Source organism: Sphaerodactylus townsendi, linkage group LG06 (genome assembly GCF_021028975.2).
Source record: "Sphaerodactylus townsendi isolate TG3544 linkage group LG06, MPM_Stown_v2.3, whole genome shotgun sequence".
In the NCBI taxonomy this organism is placed as follows: Eukaryota; Metazoa; Chordata; class Lepidosauria; order Squamata; family Sphaerodactylidae; genus Sphaerodactylus; species Sphaerodactylus townsendi.
This window is the reverse complement of record NC_059430.1, coordinates 53025819-53053184: the sequence shown is the minus strand read 5'-3', so window position 1 is coordinate 53053184 and position 27366 is coordinate 53025819. Positions and strand designations below refer to the sequence as shown.

General features: G+C 41.3%; 2 protein-coding genes across 6 annotated transcripts in view; one reads left to right on the top strand and one right to left on the bottom strand.

The window, feature by feature from the left end:
* Positions 1 to 5381: 5381 nt before the first annotated feature.
* On the bottom strand, positions 5382 to 15691 carry CCDC59 (coiled-coil domain containing 59). Its single transcript, XM_048499446.1, has 4 exons — positions 15556 to 15691; positions 13822 to 14047; positions 10158 to 10257; positions 5382 to 7560 (listed from the first exon to the last, which is right to left on the bottom strand). The coding sequence occupies exons 1-4, from the start codon at positions 15689 to 15691 to the stop codon at positions 7399 to 7401; spliced, it is 624 nt and encodes a 207-aa protein (XP_048355403.1). The 3' UTR covers positions 5382 to 7398.
* Positions 15692 to 15954: 263 nt separating this feature from the next.
* METTL25 (methyltransferase like 25) overlaps positions 15955 to 27366 on the top strand; it is a 69164-nt gene continuing 57752 nt past the window's right edge. For 4 of the 5 annotated variants that reach the window (XR_007244758.1, XR_007244759.1, XM_048499444.1 and 1 more), the window contains exons 1-3: positions 15955 to 16246; positions 19583 to 19747; positions 25524 to 25630. Coding sequence is in view for 3 of the 5 variants with exons in the window: in XM_048499444.1 (XP_048355401.1) it covers positions 15955 to 16246; positions 19583 to 19747; positions 25524 to 25630 (564 nt within the window). In the remaining 2 variants the exon portion in view is untranslated. The remainder of the gene's footprint in view (positions 16247 to 19582; positions 19748 to 25523; positions 25631 to 27366) is intronic. The other variant, XM_048499443.1, reaches the window with a different exon arrangement.

The window sequence follows — 27366 nt, the reverse complement described above, 5'->3', positions numbered from 1 at the left end:
GCACACGGGGTGAGGGTGCGGAGGCAGTGGAGAGGGCCAAGCTGGGTGGCAGGAGTTGGCCGCCTCTGACCTGTCCATGATAAGTGTGACATCTTAATTTCAGTTTTAAATAACACATATGCACAATCACATTTAATAATATTAATATCACTAATAGCAAACTACTCCTTAGACACATTTGACAGCATAAATATCAGTGACCCAGAGTGAGATAGTTAACATAATAGGAGGCCATTATGACAAAGGAGGCAACAAATCTTCCCAACCTAGCTGAAACACATTTATCTCTATCCACCAAAAGAAACATTAATTTAACTTGTCATGGTTTCCCTAAGAGTCATGATAAAATTGTCCCAAGGAACTTGTTCTTTCATATATCTAGGATATCAGAGCATCACACTGGTCACATTTTCAGTATGTCCACAATCATACAAAGAGTCTCTTTCATTATATGGGGTCCTATTGTATTGCTCTTCCAATATTTCTAATGGTAAAATATCCAAATGTACCTTGTTAAGTACCTTTTCCAGTTTTGTGGAATGTTCTGTCAGATGAGACATGACCCCTGTAGGACTTGATGCAATTCTGCAGGGCCTATAAGACAGAGTGTTCCACCAGCCCTGTGATTGAGGGAGCAATTGTTTACCATCCAACAGCCTCCCTGTCTCTCACCCACTCCCTTCCCTCTATTTTTCTGTTTACAATGATAGGCAATTTTATTGTTAATTTTACTTATGTGAGTTTTTAACCACCCTCTGGATGTGTTATGTCTAATTTTATTGTATTTATCATATGTTAGAAGCCACCCTGAGCTCACAAAGGGAAGAGTGGCCAACAAATAGAATAAAATAAATAAATAAATTCTGAAGAATGACTTAACTTCTGATCCTGCTTGATCAAACAATTAATATACCTAAGAAAACGATGTAATATTCATGCTGGGTGGAGCACTTTTCTAGTCCTTAGGAATAATATTAATATCTGATATTAATTTATAAGAAATGAAAATAACATATTTTTGTCATTGGTAAGCTGATAAAGGGTTTAAAGGTTTAAAGACAATCCACCTAGTGTAAAATTAGTTATTGCCAAGATGCTGGCACTGTAATTAAGTGGACAGAAGCACTTACATAAATAATGCAACTGACATTTCAAGAAAGAAAGAATCATATTGCTTGGTCCTGGCAATCAGACTGTATGTTTGATTCTCCAAATTTCTGAATCTCAGCTTTCCTTGTGATCTCAACTCTGGTCTAATATTTTGGCATAGTGTTTTTCCAGGTTAACCTTGGAACTTCCTAGATTTTGTTTGGTGGTTGAGTGTGCCTGTGTCACAAACCTACCCTGTGTTTAACAGTCCAATCCCTTTAAGAAATCCCCTAGAGGCAGTCTTCCTTTCATTACCCAGTACTGTCCCTGTTTATTTAGTTTGGTCTAAGGTGCCAGTGGAGTTGGAGGGCTGCAAAATCTCTTATGTCTATGGTGTATAGTCTACGGTGTATAAGGAGTATAAAAGTTAAGGTGTTGACAGAAACTTGAATCCAGAAAAAGGACACTGAAGGAACCAAGAGGAAGCCCAGACAAAGTGGACTTTCCTGGAAGGAGTCAGGAAAGGATAAAAGTCTCAATCTTCAAGTTGTTCCAGTCAAGCAAGTATTTTATTTTGGTCAAACCCTGGGAGGAGTTCAGGTCTTAATTCTGCTAAGCAATAAAAGCTTTTTTTAAAAAAAAAACTGTTATACCTTCTTGTGAGTCTCCCACTCTGTTCTGGTCAAGTAAAGGGCACCTAAGATATTTTACTTGAGGAACAGAACAGGGCTCATCGTATCCAGCATATCAACTTCATCTCTAAAAATACATCCATTTGGAATGGTCCAAACTTCCATGATGACCGTTCAGCCATGCTGGTGTTTAAAAGCCCTATAAACCACTTGCTATTACTGCTGAGCCAATAAGGATGAGGCAGTAGAATTCACCTTCTTTTGTGGTACATATGTATCATGTGGAGGCTTAGACTGTGGCAGTATATTACTGACACCAGGGTGAGACTTTGGTCCAGTGATGAAGCAAACTGCTTTCCTGAATCAACACTGTGATTGTAGCCCAATAGTCTATAATCTGCTGTTGTTATTATACTGAAAATCATATGATCCAGTCATTATTTCATAAACAGGCAAAGGGTATACAAGAACTAAATTTAAAATTCTTGATACATGCATACTCAGTGCTTGAAAATATAGGTTCTTGCTGAATTGGCAAGCTCTTTGAACTCTGACATGGTTTAAAATAGCACTGAGTCTCTTGAATTGCTGTTGCATGTGTTGTGTTGCACTATGAAGTGCATGATTCCTGCTGAAATTCAGCTCCATACCTCCACCCAGTGGGGCTCCTTGATAAGAAATAAAAAGAGGGGAAAAAACTTAGAAAAGCATGAGATATTTCTGTTGAAGAACCCCCCTATAAATTAGAAAAGAGTTTTGAAGTTACAGGTACAGGTTACCTTCCTTGGCAGGCACCTTATGAGTGTGAAAGGTGATTTAGCAAATTAGTTAATGACAGGTTTAATAATTTTGTTATGATTGCTGGCTCCAAACAAGTATAAAGATTTGTTCAGTAGAAATCCAGTCTGGATCTTCTGATGTGTAGAATATGGCTGGAACACGTACTTAATAACATTAATAAGAAACAGCTATTAGTTGAAGAGGTGTTATGACAAAGTTTATCAACAAATGATTTTGGCCCACATTAGCATATTTACTAGTTAAATGTATATACACCCAGAATAGCATACAAGCCACTTTCCCACAAGGTTGTGGTCCCCCATGGTCAATAAACCAGAAGTGAAGCTCTGCTTGTGGAACTTCCCCACTTTACTCATCCTTGTGTAGATCACTAGACCTCCTGAAACACTCTTCCAGAGATGGTACAGCTGATATTATTATCCTCTAATAGTACAGCCTGAATAGATATAGAGATAGCACTGATATCTAAATTTGTTCTTAAAGTAAAATCTGAGTTTCATTTGAGTCAGCTGATGGTGTCACCATCCTTTTGTCTGAGGCTGGTTCATCCAAAGCAAAAGCAATGACATACTCTCAAAGTCAGGAAGGCTTTAAAATTCTACACTGACAGAACACGATCCTTTTGGTTTATGGAGGCTATATTTGTGGCTTATGTTAAGCGGAATAAAGGAAAACAGGTTTCAAAAATGATCATTGCCAAATGGGTAAAGCAATGTATCCAGGTAGCCTACAAGGTTTGCAGGCACCAGGACACGTGACTGCATATTCCACCAGGGCCATAGTGATATCAGCTGCTTTCACTTCAAGGGCTCTGGTGGCAAAGATATGCCAGACCGCAACATTACCTTTCTTTTCTACATTTGTGCACCGTTACAGACTAGACCAGCACACTTCAGCTAAGGCTGCCTTTGGAAGGATTAATGATGACGTGGGATGTATATACAAAAAAAATTTTTTTTAGTGCAATACGACTAGTGGAGCATGGCTACGGTACTCCTGGAAGGGCCAGCCCCTTACAGTCCAGGAGAGTAGCAAAAACATGCATAGCCCTGCCTGAAGAGTGGGATACTGATCTAACCAGCCTGGATTACTTCGCTCCACTGAAGAGAAGATAGGCGCACTATAAGTACAATTTCCTGATCTTCAAGAAAGTGATATCTTTATGTCTTTTGATGATCTGACAAGAAACTGATGTGTTTAGATCACTGAAAATAGAGAACAATAACTAATTGCTGAAGTAGGATTCCCTGAAGCTTTCCCTTTCTAAATGGGATTTCACCTAAAAATTAAATCCTCAGCATTACATCAAACATATGAATCAGAATTTCTATTTCTCTATTATGTAACTCCGTTCTGAAATTTTTGTAACAATGTGCACAACCACCATGAGTGGCAAAGTCCCTTCTCTATACCACACTTCCAGCAAACTCTACTGAAATTTTAGCTGATTTCAAGTGCCATTGATAATTTATTTTTCAAACAGTTTACCCTAATCTCTACACTAAGCAAGACTTTTGCTGTTTCCTATGGTTCTAATAGGCTGGGCTGAAGTTAACTTCCCATCTATCTTTGCAGTCCGATCTTAGAAGTATAAATACATTTTGACTAACAGGCCTTTTAACAATCCTTGGCTCATGAAGATTTTTTTCAGCTCCATATAGTTTTTCTTTTTAATTTTTTTTCAATGAGGTATCTGCAAAGCATGCTATAAGAATCTTAGGCTGTTTCCTCACGGCCGTCCATGCGCCTCCACGCCAGCAAGAATTTTGCCGGCGTGGAGGCGGAGGCCGTTCGCATGCAAGCATGCGGACGGCCTCCGGAGAGGCTGGCAGACGGCAGGCGGCTCCGCATGGAGCCGCCTCTTCCCCCTTCCCCGTCCCACTCACCTTGTCCCCGTCGTCGGGGGTCCCAGGGGTCGGGGGTCCCAGGGGTCGGAGGACAGCGTGGGCGGGGCTTCGACAGCCAGCAGGCCGACGACGGGGACAAGGTGAGTGGGACGGGGAAGGGAAACAGCCGCCGGGAACACGCTGTCGGGGGAAAAACAACCCTTTAAAGGGTTGTTTTTCAGGGCGGCCTGACGCCGCCCTGGGGGAGGGGGAGCGCCGCCTGTGCGAATGGCTCCCTGGGAACGGCGTTTTTACCGTTCCCAGGGCGCCATAATTAGGCCGTGCGGAAACGGCCTTAGCTGCTTGGAGGACTGGTCTATCTCCCATTGAAAAGCCTTGGGACCACGTAGGACAGATCTATCCAATACTTCTCAATGGGCAGAGACCAGTCCTCTGAGCAACTAAGATTCTCATAATGTGTCTGCGCTGGGAAACTTGAGGAAAACTACATATTGACAGAACCGGCAGAAGCTGAGTGCAAATATGTACTGTTCGGGCTGAAAAGGTGCCCAGGATTGGAACCTGCAGAGTAAATGGGGCAACCTTCAGCAAATGGAGGCAGGAAGAATCCCTTCACCAGCACACAAAATGTCAGATGCAAGCTGAGGAGGAAACTGACCAGAATGCTTAATGGTAGTGCAGGAAAAATAAGATGCCTCCGGAACTCTGCACAGCCAGGCAGCTGATGCCTTGCAGATGACTTGAGGGGGAAATGTCCACCTTCAATAAGTCAACTTAGGTGGAAATAAGATGTCCTGAAGATGTCTTGGGGAAAAAGCTATGTAGAGTTCCTCCCCAAGATGCCTTTTTTGCGTTCTCAGGATGCCTTATTTGTGCTGTGCAGAATAGACCATTGTAGCTTCTAGGGACAGTTCAGGCTTTATTTGATCTAGGACTAGCTGGGGGTTTTTTGCACCGGGGGGTGGGGAGTGGGCAGTCCACGGTATTCCTAAAGATTACATTGCAAAAGAAACTTTGTCAGTTTTTTTCTTTATTCAAATTTCACACCCTTACATAATAATGGAGAATGCTATGAAATGAATTTGATTTTGGTTGGCAGTTTCACATTCTTACACTTAAGAATCTTTCAAGCTCTTTCATTGCTAGCCTTCCCAGTTTTACAGCCCCACCAGAACCAGTTGAATCCGGCCGTGAAAGCCTTTGACAATACATTAAAGCGGGACCCTTCAGTTTCTAATCCACACATTTAGGGCAAGCAAACATTTGCCCTTTTCTGAACAAGTCAGTCTGTAAATTTCTACGCTCTTCAGAATATTCACTAAAAAGTCATGCGTAATGTTGGTGAATGTACAGACATGTATTTCATAAGTCCAATATTTAGGAGACTATAAAAACAGCCCATACTGAAGCATCTGAACAATTTTGAAGCCCAAGATATTTTCAGGTATGTATCCTGAAGCTCCTACTGTTACTCTGCCAAAAGCTGTACAATCCACTATCCTATGTCATATACCACGTTGCAGGCGATTAATTCAAATTATATAATCTTACTATCAATGCACTAGGTATGTCCATATGTTTTCCTTTTTTAAGAATAGCTTACCATGCAGTTGTTACCTGAACTGGTCCCTATGGAGATAAATTAACAATAGAAGGGGTTCCAGAAAAGGATAACGCACAATCTTGTAGTGTGGGTATACCAGGATATCAGTACTGATACCACAAAATAGAACTTGAGGAAAGAGGAAGTGATTGTAAACACATAAAATAAATTTATTGTATAGAAAAAAGTAATTTTTTTTAAAAAAACAAAGAACCTACACATGAGAACTGATTCCCCAAGCAGTCACAAACACAAGCAAGAGAGTGCACCTTATTAGAGGGAGAAAAAGAGGAAACTGGGAAGATTCACAACCTTAGAGAAGTGGTCTTGTGGTTTAAAGAGATCTGGGAGTTGGTGCAGCAGAGGTTTGAGGAACAGAGCAAGGAGCTGGCAAAGTAGGGAGAAAAGTCAGCAGGATCCAGCAGGGGTTCTCAGAAGGAAGCCAGAGTTCTGACAGCAGAGATCTGAGGAACAGTTTTCTGGGGCTTTGGGTCCCTCTTTGATGGACACAAGGTCCAGGGCCCTGGCAGGGGCTCAGCTGTCTTGACTTTAGACTGGGTAAATACGTTTGAATCATACCAGCAGGGTTAAAGTTAACTGCTGTCATACTTTGGTAGCAAAAAATCCCAGGAGAGGCAAAGATAAGGATTCAGGGCAAATGAACGATTTAAGGGTCTCCCTTGATTGAGTTACTGGCTTTGCAGTCAGAAGACACCTCCAGGTATGCAAGGACATTGGCTGATGTCCTCGTAATTGAAAACTCTTTTGTTTGTGAGAAAGGCACACCACAAAGATGGGGAGATTGCACTTACAAATTAACACCCTACCTTTTCCCTAGAACTCTTTAGTGTCATTGCTGAATTTCAGTGCCTTTCTGAGACTCCTCAAGTTTTAAATCCCTCGGCACTGAGGCTCTAAAAGGGGATGCCTATTTTTAACAAGTCCAAAAAAAGGGGGGGAAACCTTCTTTCTGATGGGTCTTGGTTACAGAAGACAGGGTCCTTACACAGCATGTAGATTTTGACCTGGGTGTTCACTGAACAACCAGTTCTCTATCATTTCTATCCTGCACATAAGACTGACAGCCATTACAATAATTTTTTTGTAACTGGTTAGCAAATAGATGCATTGCAAGGTTTTGACCACACAAATAAATCCTGCAATATGAGATGTCAGAATAACTGCGCATGCCAGTGAAGTAGTGCGAAGCTACAAATAAAATGTAGTGAAAAAACCCACAATGCCAGGGTGGACATTGCAATAATAATTCATCTATTTAGACAACTACAGGCACTTTCAGAGCAGGTCTCTCATTTTTCCTGGGAACAATCTGTATTAAAAACTGGAGAGGACTGATTATCCTTGAGGCAGTGACAAAATAATTGCAAGGAGTATTTTTATTAGAACCCATCGTAAACATAATTGTTCATGGTTTTTGCTGTATCTTCTGAAGTAGGTATTCTATCTGCAAATTCAGATCTGGCTGTCCTTTTCTAGTCCTCTTACTTAATATTTTATATGCTTCCATTTTCTTTTGTTTGTAAAGCTTCTGAGCATTCTCTCTCTCTTCCTTCCTTTTTCTGGCAGCCTGAAATAAAAATGTGTGAATAAATTAAAAGAAGCACAACTTCCTATTCCACATAATTTTGCAAAATTTCTGCTTAAACTACAGCTCTCACTGTAGTTGCGAGAAAAATATCATGACAGCAGCTTGCACTATGTCTGTTATCAGACCTGAAGAAGAAGAGGGGTTTGGATTTATACTCCCCCTTCGCTCCTGTAAGGAGATTCAAAGGGGCTTACAATCTCCTCCCCTGCCCCAACAAACACCCTGTGAGGTGGGTGGGGCTGAGAGAGCTCCAAAGACCTGTGACTAGCCCAAGGTCACCCACCTGGCATGTGTTGGAGTGCACAGGCTAATCTAGTTCCCCAAATAAGCTCAAGTGGCAGAGCTGGAAATCAAGCCCGCTTCTCCTTATTAGACTGCACCTGCTCTTAACCACTACACCACACCTGCACTTGTGTTTGCATTTGCACAACCACTTTATGGGCACTACAATGCACAAATCTATTTATGTTTCTACTTGTACATTGCTGGATCCAAACTAATGACTCTAATGGCTTCAACTGAAAACATACAAATTGCAGACCCTTTTACAAACAGAAAGTAACTGTTTAGCTTGAAAAAATGCATCCCTAATACTTTCATATTGCTTGTGCCCAAATCTACTGAAGATAAAGAGGACAGAGCATGAAGGCACAGAAGCTAAGGGCAGATAAAATTAAATACTGATGATGCATGCTCAGCTGATGCATACATTATCATCTAACAAAATGACTTTTGATCCTATTTGTTCAGTGAATGATACCTACCCAAGCACCCAAGAGGGTTAATAAAAAGCTAATCTATATTATCATTAAAACAGATACAATTTCATTAAAATAAGATCAGATTCAAAAAGCAGTTAAAGAAGGATAAACATACTGTTTGTTACGCAGTTAAAAATGTTTCATTGGAATTACTGCTTCATGTCTTTCAATAAGACCATTAAGACACTCATTTTCCTAAACTGACCCCATCTGTCATACATCTAAAAAATTGAAATAGGTCCTGTAAGCCTGTTACATTTATTTAATTAAAACATTTATTAGCTTGTTCCTGTTGGACAGCAACTCTACTAGCACTCTTGAACCAACTGCTAGATTTCTGTGCGATGTCATTGTGATATGTTCTCAAATGCTTGCCAATTTTAATTCAACAGTTTAATATTTTAGTTTTTTTATGCTGCATGTCTAAACAGATAACAGATACGCCATTAAAGGTCTCCTTTCATTTCATTTCATTTATTAGCTGCCTTTCTATCTTATTGGAACTCAAGGCAGTTAACAACATAAATAATATAATACAACACGTAAAAATACATAAAACCATTATAAATTAGCCGCCACCTAAAGATTGAGAGTGAGGGGCCAAGGTTTGGGAGTTACTGCTGATCAAATATGACAAAAATGTTTTAAATATTCTTAAAAGAAATGCTTCTGTTGAAGTGGTTTCATTGAATTGTGTATCCTTCTGTGGATAACATAACTTTAGATCAGTAGGTGTGAATGCATTTGATCAAGATGCAAGAACATTAGGAGATGCAGAAACAAAGTCAACTGATGGTGAAAGAAAAAGCATACTCAAACATTACATACTTGTGCTGGTATCAGAATATAATTAAATACATTGTTGCTCTGACCCTCCCATTCCTCCCTGTTACACACAAAAACCTTTAGTCCACTTGCTTTCTGCAGCCAGGGTCAGTTTGCCCCTATCATTTTTTAACCCTTTTAAAGAAGAAGAATAGGGGTTTATATTCCATTTTTGTCTACCTTAAGGAGTCTCAAAACAGTTTACAATCACATTTCCTTCCTCTCCACAACAGCCACCTTGTTGGAAAGTCTGAGAGAACTGGGACTGGCCCAAGATCACCCAGCAGGCTTCATGCAGAAAAGTAGGGAATTAAATCCAGTTCTCCAGATTAAAGTCTGTCACTCTTAATCACTACACCATGCTGACTCTCATGCCAAAGGCTTCTCCACCTGCTTCAGGACCAACTCAGAACCTAACGATGATATTATTTCTTAGTCCTAAAACTTCCACAAATTTGGGTTTAAATCAGGGGAGAAACTGTGATGAGACCCTAATCCTTGAGTTAGTGGCATATCTGTGTTCATTTTCATCATGCTCCTTCATGTTTAGAAATGAGAAGTACAGCTTTGTGCAGTTTCATGTAAGAGCAGCACTTTTTTTCCCTGTCATCAAGCTGACCCCTGCTGGGGTTTTCAAGGGAACAGATGTTCAGAAGTGGTTTACCATTCCCTGCTTTCTCCTCACAACCCTAGTATTCAAATACTTGGCCAGGGTTGACCCTCCCTAGCCTCTGAAATAGCCTTCATGTGGGAAGAATATGGACATAATGTGTGCTCTTGGGAGCTAAGAAGTCATAGTGCAGTTCCAGAATTCACACCAGCAGTCGAAAAGGCATCTGCTGATTCCACAAACAACTGCCACTGATGATTAATTCTCACCTATTTTTAAAGCATTATAAACAGTTTATTATAAAGCATTAGAAACAAAACACTTAACACATCATCGAGACACAGCACTTATGTTAAAGATTCGATATAAGATTTACATACCTCTTTTTTCATATCCCTCTTAGCCTTTATTTGTTCATATTCTTCTTGTGCTTTCTGGTTTGAAGTTTTTGCTTTAAGCTTTCTCTTTGTGATGCTGAACCTGGGATAGACAAGAATTTTCCAAATGAAAGTTAATGACTTACAGAAAGTCTTGTATTTCTTCACTGATACTTTAAATGAAAGTTGTATTACCAAAGTGTATTCGGAGTTACATAAGACTCAAAATGCCTTTCTCTTGATCGGGAAAAACATGATAGATTTTGATTAGCAGGACAAACTTAGGAGGGACTCCTAGCACATTACTTAAAAGTAAATACTACTGAAATAAATGTAATTTGCTGAGCAAGCATAATTATATCAGACTTAACCACAATCATTACTATTTTTGAATCCTCTGTTTTTTGTTTCATTCTAAAAAGATGGACTGTTGGTTGACAGATTGCTTGAGATAAACTGACTCTTCAAAATTCTTTATTTAATTTTTTGCAGCAACTGTGCTTGAGTTGATTTGGTAAAGGTGTTCATCTAACTATTAAGTTCAATTCACAGCAGTGAAATAAACTTTTTATCAGCAGAGAAATTAATTAACTGTTGTGAAACAACTAGAAGAAAAATGAATGAAATCTTTGTTAATTAGCAAGAGTTTTCAATTTTTTATTTGTCACAAAAGATGTAAACCTATTGCCTCCAAATATGAAACCTTAGCTAAAAGACTTGGATTGACTGTCCCTCATAACTCATTTGGCTTTCAGAAGAGCTCAGCTCACCTTTCTCCTCTTCAAGGGCAGCCCTGAATAAGGCAAGCTATGTAAGCTGAGCAAAAAAATCCAGTGTGACCAAGTGATGACAATAAAGCTCTATTCACTATGAACATAAGAACATAAGAACAAGCCAGCTGGATCAGACCAGAGTCCATCTAGTCCAGCTCTCTGCTACTCGCAGTGGCCCACCAGGTGCCTTTGGGAGCTCACATGCAGGAGGTGAAAGCAATGGCCTTCTGCGGCTGTTGCTCCCGAGCACCTGGTCTGTTAAGGCATTTGCAATCTCAAATCAAAGAGGATCAAGATTGGTAGCCATAAATCGACTTCTCCTCCATCAATCTGTCCAAGCCCCTTTTAAAGCTATCCAGGTTAGTGGCCATCACCACATCCTGTGGCAGCATATTCCAAACACCAATCACACGTTGCGTGAAGAAGTGTTTCCTTTTATTAGTCCTAATTCTTCCCCCCAGCATTTTCAATGAATGCCCCCTGGTTCTAGTATTGTGAGAAAGAGAGAAAAATTTCTCTCTGTCCACATTTTCTACCCCATGCATAATTTTATAGACTTCAATCATATCCCCCTCAGCCGTCTCCTCTCCAAACTAAAGAGTCCCAAACGCTGCAGCCTCTCCTCATAGGGAAGGTGCTCCAGTCCCTCAATCATCCTTGTTGCCCTTCTCTGCACTTTTTCTATCTCCTCAATATCCTTTTTGAGATGCGGCGACCAGAACTGGACACAGTACTCCAAGTGCGGTCGCACCACGGCTTTATATAAGGGCATGACAATCTTTGCAGTTTTATTCTCAAATCCTTTCCTAATGATCCCCAGCATAGAGTTTGCCTTTTTCACAGCTGCCATGCATTGAGTTGACATTCCCATGGAACTATCAACTAAGACGCCCAAATCCCTTTCCTGGTCTGTGACTGATAGCACTGACCCTTGTAGCTTGTATGTGAAGTTTGGATTTTTTGCCCCTATGTGCATCACTTTGCATTTTGCTACATTGAACTGCATTTGCCATTTCTTAGCCCACTCACCTAATTTATCAAGGTCCGCTTGGAGCTCTTCGCAATCCTTTGTGGTTCTCACCACCCTACATAATTTGGTATCATCTGCAAACTTGGCCACCACGCTACCCACCCCTACTTCCAGGTCATTTATGAATAGGTTAAAAAGCACTGGTCCCAAAACGGATCCTTGGGGGACACCATTCCCGACATCTCTCCATTGTGAGAATTTCCCAATTACACCCACTCTTTGCTTCCTGTTTCTCAACCAGTTTTTAATCCATAGGAGGACTTCCCCTCTTATTCCTTGATTGCTGAGTTTTCTCAATAGTCTCTGGTGAGGAACTTTGTCAAAAGCCTTTTGGAAATCCAAGTAGACAATGTCCACTGGTTCCCCCTTATCCACATGCCTGTTTACACCCTCAAAGAACTCTAGTAAGTTTGTAAGACAGGACTTGCCTCTGCAAAAGCCATGCTGACTCTTTCTCAGCAGGTCTTGCTTTTGTACATGTTTTATAATTTTATCTTTAATGATAGATTCTACTAATTTACCAGGAACAGATGTCAAACTGACTGGCCTGTAATTTCCCGGGTCCCCCCTAGATCCTTTCTTAAAAATTGGTGTGACATTGGCCATCTTCCAGTCTTCAGGGATAGAGCCTGATTTCAGGGATAAGTTGCATATTAAAGTGAGAACATCAGCAATTTCATGCTTGAGCTCTTTAAGAACTCTTGGATGAATGCAATCTGGGCCAGGGGATTTGGTAGCATTTAGTTTATCAATGGCTGCCAGAACTTCTTCCTTGTCTACCACTATCTTCGCTAGTTCCTCAGATTCGCCTCCCAAGAAGCATGGTTCAGGTGCAGGAATTTTCCTCACCTCCTCTTGGGTGAAGACAGATGCAAAGAATTCAATTTAAACTTCTCTGCAATCTCCCTGTCGTCATTTAGCACCCCCTTTGCTCCTTTGGCATCTGGGCGGGCCTACCTAGCTGGCTTCCTACTTTTGATGTACTTGAAGAACTGTTTGTTGCTGGTCTTGATGTTACGCCAGCCATGCGTTCCTCATAATCCTTTTGCCTCCCTTACAGCTAACTTGCTTCCTCTTTTTACTTACCATTTGTGTTCCCTCACAAGTATTCTTCATCCAGTCAGAACTGGACTTCCATTTCTAAAAAAGACATTTTTCTTTTTCTGATAATTTCCTCAACCTCTCTTGTTAACCATGGTGGCTTTCTTTTGGACTGGGTGCTGCCTTTCCTAACCTGCGGAACACATTCCAGCTGAGCTTTTAAGACTGTGTTTTTAAATAACCTCCAAGCATCTTGGACAGTTTGACTCTCTTGATTTTCCCTTTCCAGCTTCCTGCACACTATCCCCTCATCTTTTGAGAATTTCCCTTTCTGAAGCAGATGTAAACTCGTTAGTAGTTGTCACTTGTTAAGCATGCAGAGATACTGAATCTGACAGCATTGTGGTCGCTGTTCCCTATCGGCTCAACAACACTGACTTCCTGCACCAGGTCCTGAATTAGTCTTAGCACTTTTTCCTCCCAAATGCATAGCTTAAACAGCTTTATATATTTATTAGGTGTTCACAAACAAGTATCTTTGGCCCCTTACACAAATGCAGAATAATGCACTTTCAATCCACTATCAATGCACTTTGCAGCTGGATTTTACTGTGCAGAAGACCAAAATCCACTTGCAAGCAATTGTGAAAGTGTGATTGAAAGTACATTATTTTGCATGTACAGAAGGGGCCTTTATTTGCTATATGTTGTCTTATCCACTGAACTAAACTTAAAATTCTAAGAACATTCCTCTGCATAGAAAAATTATAACCAGGCAACCCCTGCCTTACACTTCCAAAGGAATTACAGTGAAATAACTTACTTGATCGTGCTGGTACTTATTTCTTCCAATAGAATCGGATTATTATTTTTAGGCTTACGTTGTTCTTTGAGCATTTTTTCCTCAGCTAAATAAAGATGCTTCAAGTGTTCTGGATAATTCTCTGTATACCCAACACTCTTCTGGGAATTAGCATCTTTTTCCTTTTTCAATAACTTCTTGTAATCACGTTGAATCTTTTGCTTTCTCCAAAAAGCAAATCCTTGTCCTGAAATCATGAAAAATAAGTCAATGCACTATGAAATAATATCTTTCAGCAGGGTGCATTTGATATAAACCAAATCAATGTAATTCATGATTTAACTCACTAGTCAGTAAGATTAGATTTAAACCATAGTTTTCTAAATAATGACTCATTCTTGCTAATATAATTTTAATATTTGAAATCAGATAAAAATTTCATTTGTAGAAAAATAATTTTGATAATTAGTTTTACACTTATATCAAAAATAGTGATTTGGTTATACTACTGAAAATACACAGAAATACTATTAGAAACACATAGATACATATTTATGAAATTATTACAAGGTGAGCTACTTTCAGTTTCATTTGGACCACCAGGCCTTGCATTTCTTTGTTACAATGTTTGCATTTTGCACCTATGCTTGCCTTACCAATCGATAGATAAACTTTATTAAAATATTCTCAAACTAGACCTCTTTTATGGCCTTTTATGGCAACAAAGAAATGCAAGGCCTGGTGGTCCAAATTAAAATGGAAATAGTTCACCACACAATGATTTCATAATTATGCATCTATGTATTTCTAAAGTTATCATTCTAAAACTCAAACCTTCATCTAGTTGTAAATATATTAAGATTATGCCAGCATTAATGAGTCTTTATACAGAAAACCATGCTTTAAAACAAATCCACCCTGTCTACAGTTACTCCTATAAATAGCTCTTTTCAAAAATTACTGCCTGCAGTAATCACATGTATGCATGTGTTCCTGAGCTTTAGCGAACATCATTCTGGATCTACTCTGTTACTTTTATACATACAAGCCTCTAGCTCAGGGGTCGGGAACCTTTTCCGCTCAAAGAGCCATTTGGCTCACCCTCCCCCGCTCACCCCCTCCGCTCCCCGCCGACTTGCCGCACCCCGCGCCTGCACGGCAACCAGCAAGGCGGGCGGGAGGAAAGCCCGCGGCGTGGCCGGCCGCAGGCAAGAGATGCGCCCGCCCTGCTTCCTGCAGGACGGGCAAAGATGGGCTCGGTGGCTCGGCCGCCGGGAAAGCACCCGCCCCGCAATCAGCGGGGCGGGCAAGAGGTAAAGCCCGCGGCTCGGCCTGGCCAGCCACGGGGGAGAAATATGCCCGCCCTACTTCCTGCAGGGCGGGCGAAGAGGGGACCGGCGGCTCGGCCTGGCCGGCCACAGGGAAAGCACCCACCCCGCAATCAGCGGGGCGGGCAAGAGGTAAAGCCCGCGGCTCTGCCTGGCTGGCCGCAGGCGAGAGGTAAAGCCCGCGGCTCAGCCTGGCCGGCCGCGGGCGAGAGATGCGCCCGCCCTGCTTCCTGCAGGACGGGCGAAGAGGGGACCGGCGGCTCGGCCTGTCTGGCGATCACATTTCTGTCCGAAAACTTGTAAAGGACGCAGATTAAGCGACGGGTACACATTAAACGGGAGGGACGGAAGCATGTCAATAGGCCATTCTGGCCAATCCCCGTGCGAATTCAAAGAGGTCAGGAAACCTCCGGAGACGGGGTATTACCTTCCTGGACACTCCCCCTCACCGCACGTGGATCTCGTCTCCATGGTTGTTTACGGTTACGCCGAATTTGCGAATCCTGCGCTCCCGCGTTCCCCTTTCGGCTCGGAGCCCCTTTGTTCCTCACTTTCGGGGCCATCAAGTGTTCACGCTTTGCCTCAGTCGCAGCCCGACTACGTCATCAAATCCGCGCCCACTTAGCCTGTGCGCTCTGATGGGAGAGGCGGGAAATCGTCTATCGGCGTTTGATTCCTTTTGTCTGGGTAGAAGCCGCACTGATAAAGAGGAAAAAAGATGTTTCGTGTTTAGAGGACTGGCAGTATAACGATGAGGCCATCTAAATCAAACGCCGAATTAACAGCATCTCTGGGACTGGCACGGAAACGCTCCTTCCTATAAGCCATGTCGCGGACTGCCCACGAAACATTTAAGCCGGCTGCCGCCAAGGCCGTCCAGCCGCTTCCCCTGCAGCCGTCTGCAGACGCAGTCAGAACTTGCTTGCGGGCTGTGGCGCAGTTTCTGCGACGAGTGCTGCCGCTATGCCAGGCGCACACGGTGGAGTTTTTTACGCACGGGCTGTGGGAGAAAATGGTGGCGCTTCCCCCGGAGACAGTGTTGGAAGCGCTGAGCGGGGAGAGGCTTCAGCGACTCCTGGAAGAGCCACCTGCACAGCGCCCTCTGGAGGAAGCCGCCGGTAAGGGTCTTTCAAGGGTCTGAAGCCGGTTAGCTCTGGGACGAGTTTGGGAAAGGGGCGCTCTAGAGATTTTTCTGGTAGAATAAATAGCCATTCTGCCCTTGGCCACGAAGGAAGGGAGCGGTTTTAACCATTCCAACATTTGCATCATAGATGACACTCAAAGTGGCTCAAGATATACTTTTAAAAAATCCTTACATGCGTTTGAAAGTAGGAAGCTGAATAGTAATGTCAGTCTCACCTTCTATGTCGAACTCTGTTGAGATAACTGATGAATCTCTTTGAATTTAAGCCTTACTTCCTGCTTTTTGTGCTGTATATTATGAATGGCATGAATTTCAACTGCAAGTCAAACATCGAATTTCTAAAAGTATAAAAGAAACCAATTCAGGCATTTTAGAGGGTTCAATAAGGACTTAATGACACTCAAGCAACCAAGATTTGATTGTGCCTGGTGCTGACAATCATCTGTTGAGTTTTTTGTAAATAAGTTTTGTAAATAAGTTTACAATTATCAACTGAGAGGAACTTCACTTGACTTGCCATAGACAGATTCTCAGGAAAATAATACAGAGAGCCATACAGATAAACGAAAGCATTTTGGAATAAAGTATTCCTAGAAAACCAAAAGATCTCCTTGGACGGACCACTGCACAACATTGGAGCAGCCACTGAGAGAACACAGGTTCAGGCTGAAATACAGCAGATACTTCCAGTGAATAAAAACTTAAGCAATGGCTGTAGTTGGTATATTACCGTGGTGGCAAACCTCAGATGTTATGAACTACAATTCCCATCAGTTCCTGCCATCAGCCAATTGGCCATGCTGGCAGGGGCTGATGGGAATTGTAGTCCATAACATCTGGAATGCCAAAGGTTCGCCACCACTGGATGATTTGATGTGGAGAGAGATGCCACTCAGATAAGTTGACCCCAGGCTGCATAAATAAACTTATTCTGCTATAAGTGAGGTAGGTTCTAGGGTACCCCGAACCCTAGTTTGTCACTTCCATCTACCAGAATCAGTTTCTGTTAGACCTTCGTCTTGCCCATATTAAGATTCTGTTTGTTCTGTTTCAGCTTCCATTTAGCACAGAGATAGCGGTTTCTGGAGGCTGGGTATCATCAGCATATGGATGGCATTCAGTCCCAAAGCTCTGGACATATTCATCTAATGACCTAATAAAAATTATGTCACCTTGGGGGAACAATATGAAATATCTTAGGAAAAATATTTTCACAAAAATGCATGTATAATTTTGGAAATAGGAAGAGTCACTATCTTCTGTCAAGATTTTCCTAACTGAGGGATGGGGATCTAATTGGTTCACATTCCTTGGAGGATAAAAAGACATAAACAACATAATGGTTCCCACCAAGACAAAGGCCTTAAGTTCAGCCCCTGTATTAGATCAGCAAAGTAAGTGCAAAGTCAGTAGAGTCTATGTTCATAGTGGTGGCTATTATATATGCTTCTCACTGCATGGAGAAGATGGCAAAATGCTAATGGGATGGAGAAAGGCATAGCTACTCAACACCTTCTTTGCCTCACCCTTCTTCCAAAAGGAAAATAGTGCTCAACCAGGGGGAAATGGAACAGAAGATGCAGAAGGGGACATTCAGCACAGAATAAATAAAAAGGTAGTAGAGGAATTCCTGGCTACTTTAAATGAATTCAGATCTTTGGGGCCTGATGAACTACATCCCATGGTATTAAAAGAACTGTCAAAAGTAATCTCAGAACCACTTGTAATAAGCTTTGAGAGCTCCTGGAGGACAGAAGTCCCAGCCGACTGGAGGAGGGCTAATGTTATTGCCATCTTCAAAAAGGGGAAAAAAGAGGACCCAAACAATTAACACCCAGTGAGCCTGACATCAATATCAGGAAAGATTCTGAAGCAGATCATTAAACAGACCGTCTGTAAGCACTTAGATGGGAATGCCATGATCACTAAAAGTCATCACAGGTTTCTCAAAAAACAAGTAATGCCAGACTAAGCTTATCTCTGTATTGTCGAAGGCTTTCACGGCCGGAATCACTTGGGTGCTGTGTGGTTTCCGGGCTGTATGGCCATGTTCTAGCAGCATTCTCTCCTGACGTTTCGCCTGCATCTGGCATCTTCAGAGGATCCTCTGAAGATGCCAGCCACAGATGCAGGCGAAACGTCAGGAGAGAATGCTGCTAGAACACGGCCACACAGCCCGGAAACCACACAGCACCTAAGCTTATCTCTTTTTTTGATAGAATGACAAGCTTAGTAGATGAAGGGAGTGTTGTGGGTGTAGCATGCCTTGATTTCAGTAAGGCCTTTGACAAGGTCTCCCATGACCAACTTGTAAGCAAGGCAGTAAAAAGTGGGCTTGACAATGCTACTGTTAGATGGATTTGTAATTGTTTGACTGACTGAACCCAAAGGGTACCAATGGCTCATCATCTTGGAAAGAAGTGACTAGTGGGCTTCACTGGGTTCTGCCCTGGGCCCAGTCCTATTCAGTATTTTTAACAATGACTTGAATGATGAAATAGACTGGAATGCTAATCAAAATTGCAGATGACACCAAATTAGGAGGGTAGCTAATACCCTGGAGGACAGGGTCAGAATTTAAAGTGACCCGGATAGATTAGAGAGCTGAGACAAAACTAACAAAATGAATTTCAACAGAGACAAATGTAAGATGCTGCACTTAGGCAGGAAAAATGAAATACACATGTATAGGATGGTGGACACCTGGCTTGACAACAGTACATGTGAAAGGGATCTGGGAGTCTTAGTAGTCCACAAACAGCAGGTTGATGGAGCTGCTATGAAAACCAATGCAGTTCTGGGCTTCATCAATAGGAGTATAGTGTCTAAATCAAGGGATTTAATAATACTTCCCTATTCTGCATTGGTGACACCTCATGTGAAATACTGCCACAATTCAAGAAGGATATTGACAAGCTGGAACGGGTGAAGAGGAGGGTGGCCAAAGTTGTTAAAGGTCCGGATTCCATGTCCTAAGGAGTGGCTTAGCGAGCTAGGTATGTTTAGTCTGGAGAAGAGACAGTTAAGAAGTGACATGATAGCCATGTTTAAATATTTGATGGGATGTTATGTTGAAGATGGAGCAAGCTTGTTTTCTGCTGCTCTAGAGACTAGGACAAGAAGTAGTGGGTTCAAAGTACAGGAAAAGAGATTTCACCTAAACTTTAGGAAGAACTTCCTGACGGTAAGGGCTGTTCAACATTGGAATGTACTGCCCTTTTTACATATATATTACAAACTGGTGATAGTTCTCTTGAACCTTGTCACACTCTTGTTACTGTTAATAAATAACTGTCCCCTTTCTTTCCAGAAGGCTGTGATTTTTCCAGCATTTTCTGTGAACATTCTCAGAAGTTGATCAATGTACAAGCTTTTGCTCTAGCTGCCAAGTATTACTCCATGCCACATCTTGAAGTGTGTAGCTTTTTAGAAGAGATGCTTGAAGCATTGAATAGCCAACGGTCATCAAGATCTGGTGGGTAATAATTTAATTAAGACTACAGTATAAAAAAGTTTTCTAGTGATCTGTGTACCGGTGAATCATATTTGCTGTTCATGATGGTGTTACCGCAGCTGCTCGGGTAACACCATCAGATTTCAGCTCTGGCAACACCATCGGATTTCAGCTCGGATTTCAGCTCAGGCAACATAGTGAGGCACAGGAAGCCAATGTTCTTCAAAAGCAAAGTATTTTATTCGGAAGCGGTTGTTAAAGCTCAGGCAGGGGAATCGCGCTTTCGTAGCCAAGCGCTAGAACTTTATACACACACATCAAAAGGGGTAAGGGGGCAGGTCCCTTACCATGCAACAATAAAGAAACATCAACACATAAAAGAAAAGGTACAATTACAACTTTGTGAATGGGACCGGGAGATCTCGCTGTCAGGCGTCTTCCCCCGAGACTTTATGATAGTGCTGAAATGGAGAGTGGAGAGTGTCCATTCATAAAACTGGGTGAGCCTGTTTAACGCACCCAGGAATCTGGTTATCAGATGGACTACTTCCTTGAGTTATGTCCTGAGGCTCCCGCGCCTCAGTCCTGCAACAAAAGAAAGTTCAAATGGTCCAATGGTGATCTTGGCACGTTCTTCAACGGCTGGGATACCTGGGGTGCCGTCATCAGATTCAATTTGTAAATCCAAAGGGGTCTTTGTTTTTGCTAAAGAGATCTACCGGGTGTTGGCCCAAACTGAATTCCAAGGCTAGCTTCCTTGGTCCTTAATATCAGCTGCTACAAGCTGCTGCTTTTCCAACAGATACAGATATCTAAAATAACATTTCTAAACTTAAACATGAGAGGAAATCTTAAAGAACCTCCAGTACAGTACAAGTACATATACATATAAGCAAGAGTATCCTAAATTAACCAGAACAAAACCTTAAATCAACTGGAGAACCTAGCTAAAGTATAATCCTATTTGTATGGTTAGTCTTCCAGTTCATACTTTTCTTATTTGTAATCCTGAAATTTCAACAGTGTTGACTTTAATTTTCTTCCTATTTCTGGAGGAGGCTCATTGCATTAAACAGATAAAATGGAATCACCTCTAGGTCATCTACACAGGAAATTTTGTAGAATTTTTTCCTGTTTTAGCCAACAAAATTTAGGGAACAATATTTTGTTCATTCTTGTATTACCTTTGTTTGAACGAGATGTAGCATCAGATTTAAACAGTGAAAATAGCTTAATAAATTAGTCTGTTTTTTGCATAAATTAGCAAGTAATTTTTTCAACACTTAAAATCTTTGCTTTGTAAAGATATTGTATATATTCCAATATCTTTTTATTTATATAAAAAATTTGTATGCTGCCTCTCCAGCAATCTATTCTCAAGAGAAGCTTATACCTTTACAGCTTTCTTCTTATGCAACCCTAAGCAGGCAGTCTCCACTTTTTAGTTGGGGGAAATAGCTGCTATGGAGATCCAGCGCAGCAGGGGGTAACTGGGATCAATAACCTGTGTGTACCATGTTTATCCAGGTGAGACCTCTTAAATAAGCAGGCAGTTGTGCAGTTGAACAACTGAGTTTTATTAATAAAATAACAAAAAATAAGGAATATATTTTAAGCAATAAGCACACACCTGCAAAGCATACAAAGGCTGACTAAGAGTGAAAGGAAGATGTTCTATAGGGTTTCAGGGATGGGTGATGATTATCAGTCTTGAAGGGATGTCCAGGAAAAGCCGGACTGAAGAGGAAAACAACCAATGTTTCCAGGAGCAAAAGAAAGAGGCCACACACAAGTGGGAGGGGTGTGTGCATAGACCCAGAACACACACACACACTGTGAATGGCCAAAAGACCAATAGTTATACCCCAGAATGGGTCCTGAGGCAGTTTGAGGTAAATTGGCCAGAAAGCCAGAGACAAAGAATTGATTGCTTTTCTGGGGTTTCAACAAAAATATAGTAGAGTTTTGACTGATTGTCAAGAGAATGTCTGGGCTGTTGTCCTGAATACTGATTAATTGCTGGGATGGATACAGATGATTACTGGAGTGGATAAAGATTAGGGTAAGTAAAAGGTCTGTTTGGAGCGCTGATTACATCACATTAGGGTTAGACTATGGAGATTAGTTAGCCAAGCACATTTTCAGGCCAAGGGAAAAGTTCAGTTGCCATCAACCAGTTTTGGATCCCAGAATTCTCTGAGTGGTATCTATTCTGTGTGGAGCACTGTCTTGTTCTTATATGCAGGTCCTTTGTCCCATATTTTAATGACACTTCTAGAAGAAGAAGAGGAAGAAGTGAAGGAGGAGTTTGGATTTATATCCCCCCTTTCTCTCCTATAGGAGACTCAAAGGGCTTACAAACTCCTTACCCCCCCCTCACAACAAATACCCTTCACAGTGGGGCTGAGAGAGCTCAGAAGAACTGTGACTAGCCCAAGATCACCCAACTGGTGAGTGTTGGAGTGTGCAGGCTAATCTGAATTCCCCAGATAAGCCTCCACAGCTCAGGCGGCAGAGCAGGGAATCAAACCCGGTTCCTCCTGATTAGAATACACCTGCTCTTAACCACTACACCACTGCTGCTTTAGTGGGAGGAGAGGACTGGCTGTGTACATTTAATATTCACTTATTCTTGCTTTCCTGGCACTGTGATAATTCTCATAGTCACTGTTACATTTCTTAGGTTGTGCAGTCTGCAAATATGTAATCTACAAATTTACCTAAAGTTAAATATTCAAGTCAGAACTCCTTGAATGCAATGACAACTACTTCTGTCTTCTTGCCTTGTTAATTTCCATTATCCACACTAGCTGTCTGAGTTTTCATGTAAGTCCTGTAGAACTTCTGATTTTGTTTTTTTGAAAAGCAGCCATTTGTCATTCCTACCTTATCCCCAATTCTTCATGAAAAAGGTTACATTCAGTTCCCATGACAAATCTCTGTTTTTGTTTCGTATGTGTAAACACAACTTATTCTTGTGCCCATGTGCCTTCTCTATTCCACATTCTCTACTCCTAGTCTATGCAGGGCATATTAAAAGTGTTTCTGGGTTTGGTATCCTTAAATGAAACTCTTGTGTGCCATGCCATTCAAATGTGGGTAATGGAGCAAATTAGAACTTTTTTCCTCTTCACAAAACTATAGCTCAGAACCCCAGTTTAGGGGAAGTAAAGAAACTCAAGGTAACCTAGGCTCCTGCATGTGTACATGTCACTAAAAATTGAAGTTTGATTAAAGGCCTCCCAGATTTAGATACCTCCAATTGTACTCAGGATGCAATAGAGTAAGGGGGTGTGTGTGTTTGGACAGAGAGGAAAGTGGTTTCCATGACTATCATGAGCAAACAGGCTTGTGAATGCCTGAATGTGGCTAAAATGGCTTTTTGTGTAGTATAGTGAAGGGCTGAAACAGCAGAGTTAGCCATGTTGTTCTGGATTGTGACCATGTTGTTGTATTTAAGTACTTTATAATGTGAGTTTCTCACTCAGTTTTAAGCTTTTTGGTGGCATCGGGGGTGATGATGATTTACAGCTGCCAAGTTTCTACTGTAACTTAGATGGCTTACCTGGTAAATATCCATTATAAATGAAACACACAATTGCAGTATAATCTAAAACTGTATACAATTTTCTGATTTATGCAGTTTTAGATTATACTGCTCATGGACTTTACTGGACTTAGAATTTAGAACTAATCTTGAACAAATCACATTTTAAAGGAACTTGTACACAACGAAGAATGTTGTAACATTTAAACATAGGCCATTTCTGCACGGCCACGCTGGGGGGTGCGTCGGTGTATTCAACGCCGACATCCCCCCGCCGGGACCGTTCGCACGATCGATGTACCTTCCCTGCGACCTCCCGGCGCGTTGCCCAGGCCAGGGGACATGCCCCCCTGCCCTGCGCGAGAGCTCTGGAGTTGCAGGGCAGGGGGGCGTGTCCCCAGGCCTGGGCGACGTGCCAGAAGGTCACAGGGAAAGGGGGGACATGGTACCATCCAGCCGCTGTTTCCAGAAAACCTCGCTCGGGGAGCGAGGTTTGGAAACAGCGGCTTTGTGTCGCTGGGGGGAGGGGAGCGAGGGTGGCGCGGCTGCGATGCAGCTGCACCCCCATGCAAACAGCTCCCTAGGGACAGCGTTTTTGAGATCCCTAGGGCTCTGTAAATGGCCCGTGCGGAAAGGGCCATACTGAGTTGAGAATTCTTCTATGTGTTTTTCATGATTTTCCTTTTCATGAAAGAAAAATAGTCCTGGAGGATTACTTTGAAGAGCTTTGCAATTAGTGTTAGAAATAACCAAAATAGCATAGAAGCATGTCATCTACTTCTAGGTTACACTTTCAAAAGTATATTTTTCATTTTAAAATCTGAAATTAAAGTGCATGGAGTCAAGATTTCTTTGAAAAATAGAATCCATATCTGGACAAGTATTTGGTTTAACAAAAAATTAGAGGGGGGCAATAAAATCTCAAATACAAGCCATGTAAAGAAAAAAGGACTGTAGAAAATAGCCATGCAATGATCATCCAACCCGTGGCCACCAAATGCAATGTCCACTCTTTTTTTCCTTTGTAAATAAATATGTAATAAGTGCCAACTAACATTTGTTTCCTTAATTTTACCCCATAGGATAGCTGCCACCAGGAATATAAATTCCAAAAAAACTGCTTTATCTCCTTTTGGTAGTGTGCACAAGCTTATAAGGCCTAAGGAAAATAGGGTGGGATTCTAAAGTTTTTTCAAAGCAAGATTTTGGTATAACTGATATGTAACTTCAAGGTTTCATGCAAAATATTTACCTAATAAAATGCAAATGAAGCAACAAATACTTTAAGAAATTCATTCTTGACACTTTCTGACAGCTTCTTTCCCTCTCTGTCTCTCATAGTTCTCTCAGACTCACTGTCATTATTTGTCTGACGGTTTATTGAGGCTCTGACTTTCTCTGTATGCACTCTTATACACTGACTACTTCTCTCACAGAGCTTTGACCCTCTCTGACTTCTCACTCAGAAACTTTAACACATTCTGGCATTCCCACACAGAGCTTTAAATCTCTGACTAGAGTTTTTACACTCTAAGTCTTTTCACTTTGAAATCCTGTCACCTTCTGCCCTTTCTGACTCTTTGACGCCTTCTGCCCAGCACAGCCTCCCACATGCACTCTGTAGAATCAATCATGTCACTCTCTCATCCCCCTCTCACCCCCTTTCTCTCTCCAACCCAGCTGTCAATTTAAAGTCCCATACACACACACATTAAAATTATTACACCTCAGTATACTGACATTTGCCTTTTTAGAAACATATTCTACCACTTCACTCAGCAAAGTTTCCCCTGGTGAAAATGTCACTTAAGTTGGAAAGAGGCTGGAGGAGGGCTTCAAAGTTTGCAGTGTGAAGTAACAGGATATAAGTCACGCACTTCAGTAAAGGTTCTGTTGGAATACCTGCTCCATATTTTAAAACTGTTCATGACCAAATCTTGTAAATGAGACAACATACTTTGTAAAATGCCACAAAATATTACATTTCCATTATAACTTTTTCAGGGCTGTTTGAGGGACTGTAACGTACATGGTTCTCTTTTATAATTCAGTAGTCAATTGATGTGAATGTTTACTGAAAACAAACATCCATATGATGCTTTACTGGAAAAGGATATTTTATTTTGGGGGGGGGGAGAGATCAGAAAAAAATCACCTTTTGAGAATTGGTAGGTAGCTAGTGATGTATTTGTTTTTGAAATCTTAAAGGTCATGCAGTCTGAGTTTAGTCCCATTTTTCCCCCTGATCAGATGTAGAAATGAAAACAGATGACTTCATGAATAATAAGAAGTCACATGAAGTACAGTTGATGTCTGCACTAGTGGATGGCATCGCAAGATATAATGGCTTAAATCAGGTAAGACATGGTATGAATAATTACTATTGTATGTTTTAAAAATGTTTGTTCAATATTTTTCTGTCTCCCAGGCAAAGCCCATGAATGAACTGCTACCATCTGCAAGCAACTAAAGCTAATTAGACCACCTTTGGTGAAGGATTCAGTTCTAGGATCAAATAGAATCAGAGTCAGAACCATGGACAGAGTACAGCGCTCTAGAGCCTATTTTAAATGCCTAATAAAGGTTGTGTTGTGTGTGACAGAGTACAAGAGAACCAAATTTCAAATAAAGCCTGGTAGCTAAGGTACTTTCGGTATTGCTCCAGTTTTAATCATGAATTTGCTGAGCAATGATATACTGCTGCACAGTGCACAGAGGTCTGTGATGGATGATTTCAGTTCCTGGGAGAAAGTATTTAATTGTTAGATTATTACTGCTCTGTCCTGAACTGTATGTTTGGTCCCTTGATTGCTGCCCTTCAGGGCATAGTATGGTGCTTCAATTAGGATACTGTAGGCTGTGATGGCTTTTGGTATATAATCAATGACCTGAGTATGCTGGAAGGGGGACAGTGTAAGGAGACAGTGAGAGCATCATCATGAATGTGTCACTGCTTTAGTAAACAAATCTGAGCGTGTTCTCCACTGTAACTCACAGATGGTCCTGTGAGATCTGTGTCCTGTACCATCTTCCAGCTTCACTTCCTGATCTTTGTTCCTTATCTCTGAGAATCTTGAATATGTACATTTTAAAAAATCGTGTAGAGATATTATAACAAAGCCGTAGAAGCTTAGGTCTAAATGGTCAAATTTAGGAGGTGTGAGTTTAAAGGTGATGTACAGGTTTTATTTGTATGTTTCTCAAGTCTGAGAATTTTATGGACATAACGACTTGTTTTTTTTAAGGTAGCAAAATTTCCTTGGTTGACCTCGAAGATAAGGAAACCATGGAATAGCCAGCCCCAGGAAGTGTCATAGTTGCTATATTTTAGTATTTCAGTTGAATTTTGAAGCCATTATATAGGACACTTTTAACTCTTCGAAATGATATATTTTATGTTGTGATGTATTTATGTAGTTATGGGGCTTTTTTGGACTGTATTAAATCTATGTTTGAGGGGAGAACCACTTGTATTCTTTATGTGAGACTGGGAGACGCAGATTCGAATCCCTGCTCTGTCATAGAAGCCTGCTGGATGACCTTGGGCCAGTCACATGCTCTCAGCCTAACCTATCTCACCAAGTTGTTGTGAGGATGAAATGGAGGAGAGAACAACAATGTCAACCATTTGGGTCCCTGTTGGGAAGAAACGTGGGGTATAAATGAGGTAAATGGTAACTAAATAAAAATAAAACATTCTGTTTGGTTTATAAAATAGACAGCACAATTCAAAATCTGCAGTCATTTAGCCTCCATGCTTTTTGCACTACTGAATTGTGTCTGCTTCAAGAAAAAGAAAGACTTCTTCTTGGGGTTGAGAAGGTACCCTACAATATAAGATACAATGTATGATTTATTGTGTCATTGCACTATTTTCTGATGTGTTTCTTCCTTAATAATGTGTTTGAAAGCTTGGGTTATAATATGCTGAACAGTTTTTATTACCCATATTTAAACCCTTATTAAAATGTAGAACAATGTGGTTTTTCACATCTAAAGCCATCATTCTGAGGAGTCTGTAGCATACCAGATAACTGAAATTGTCCTTGGTTTTACCCTCATTATGATAACTAATATGTAGTGGAAGATATTG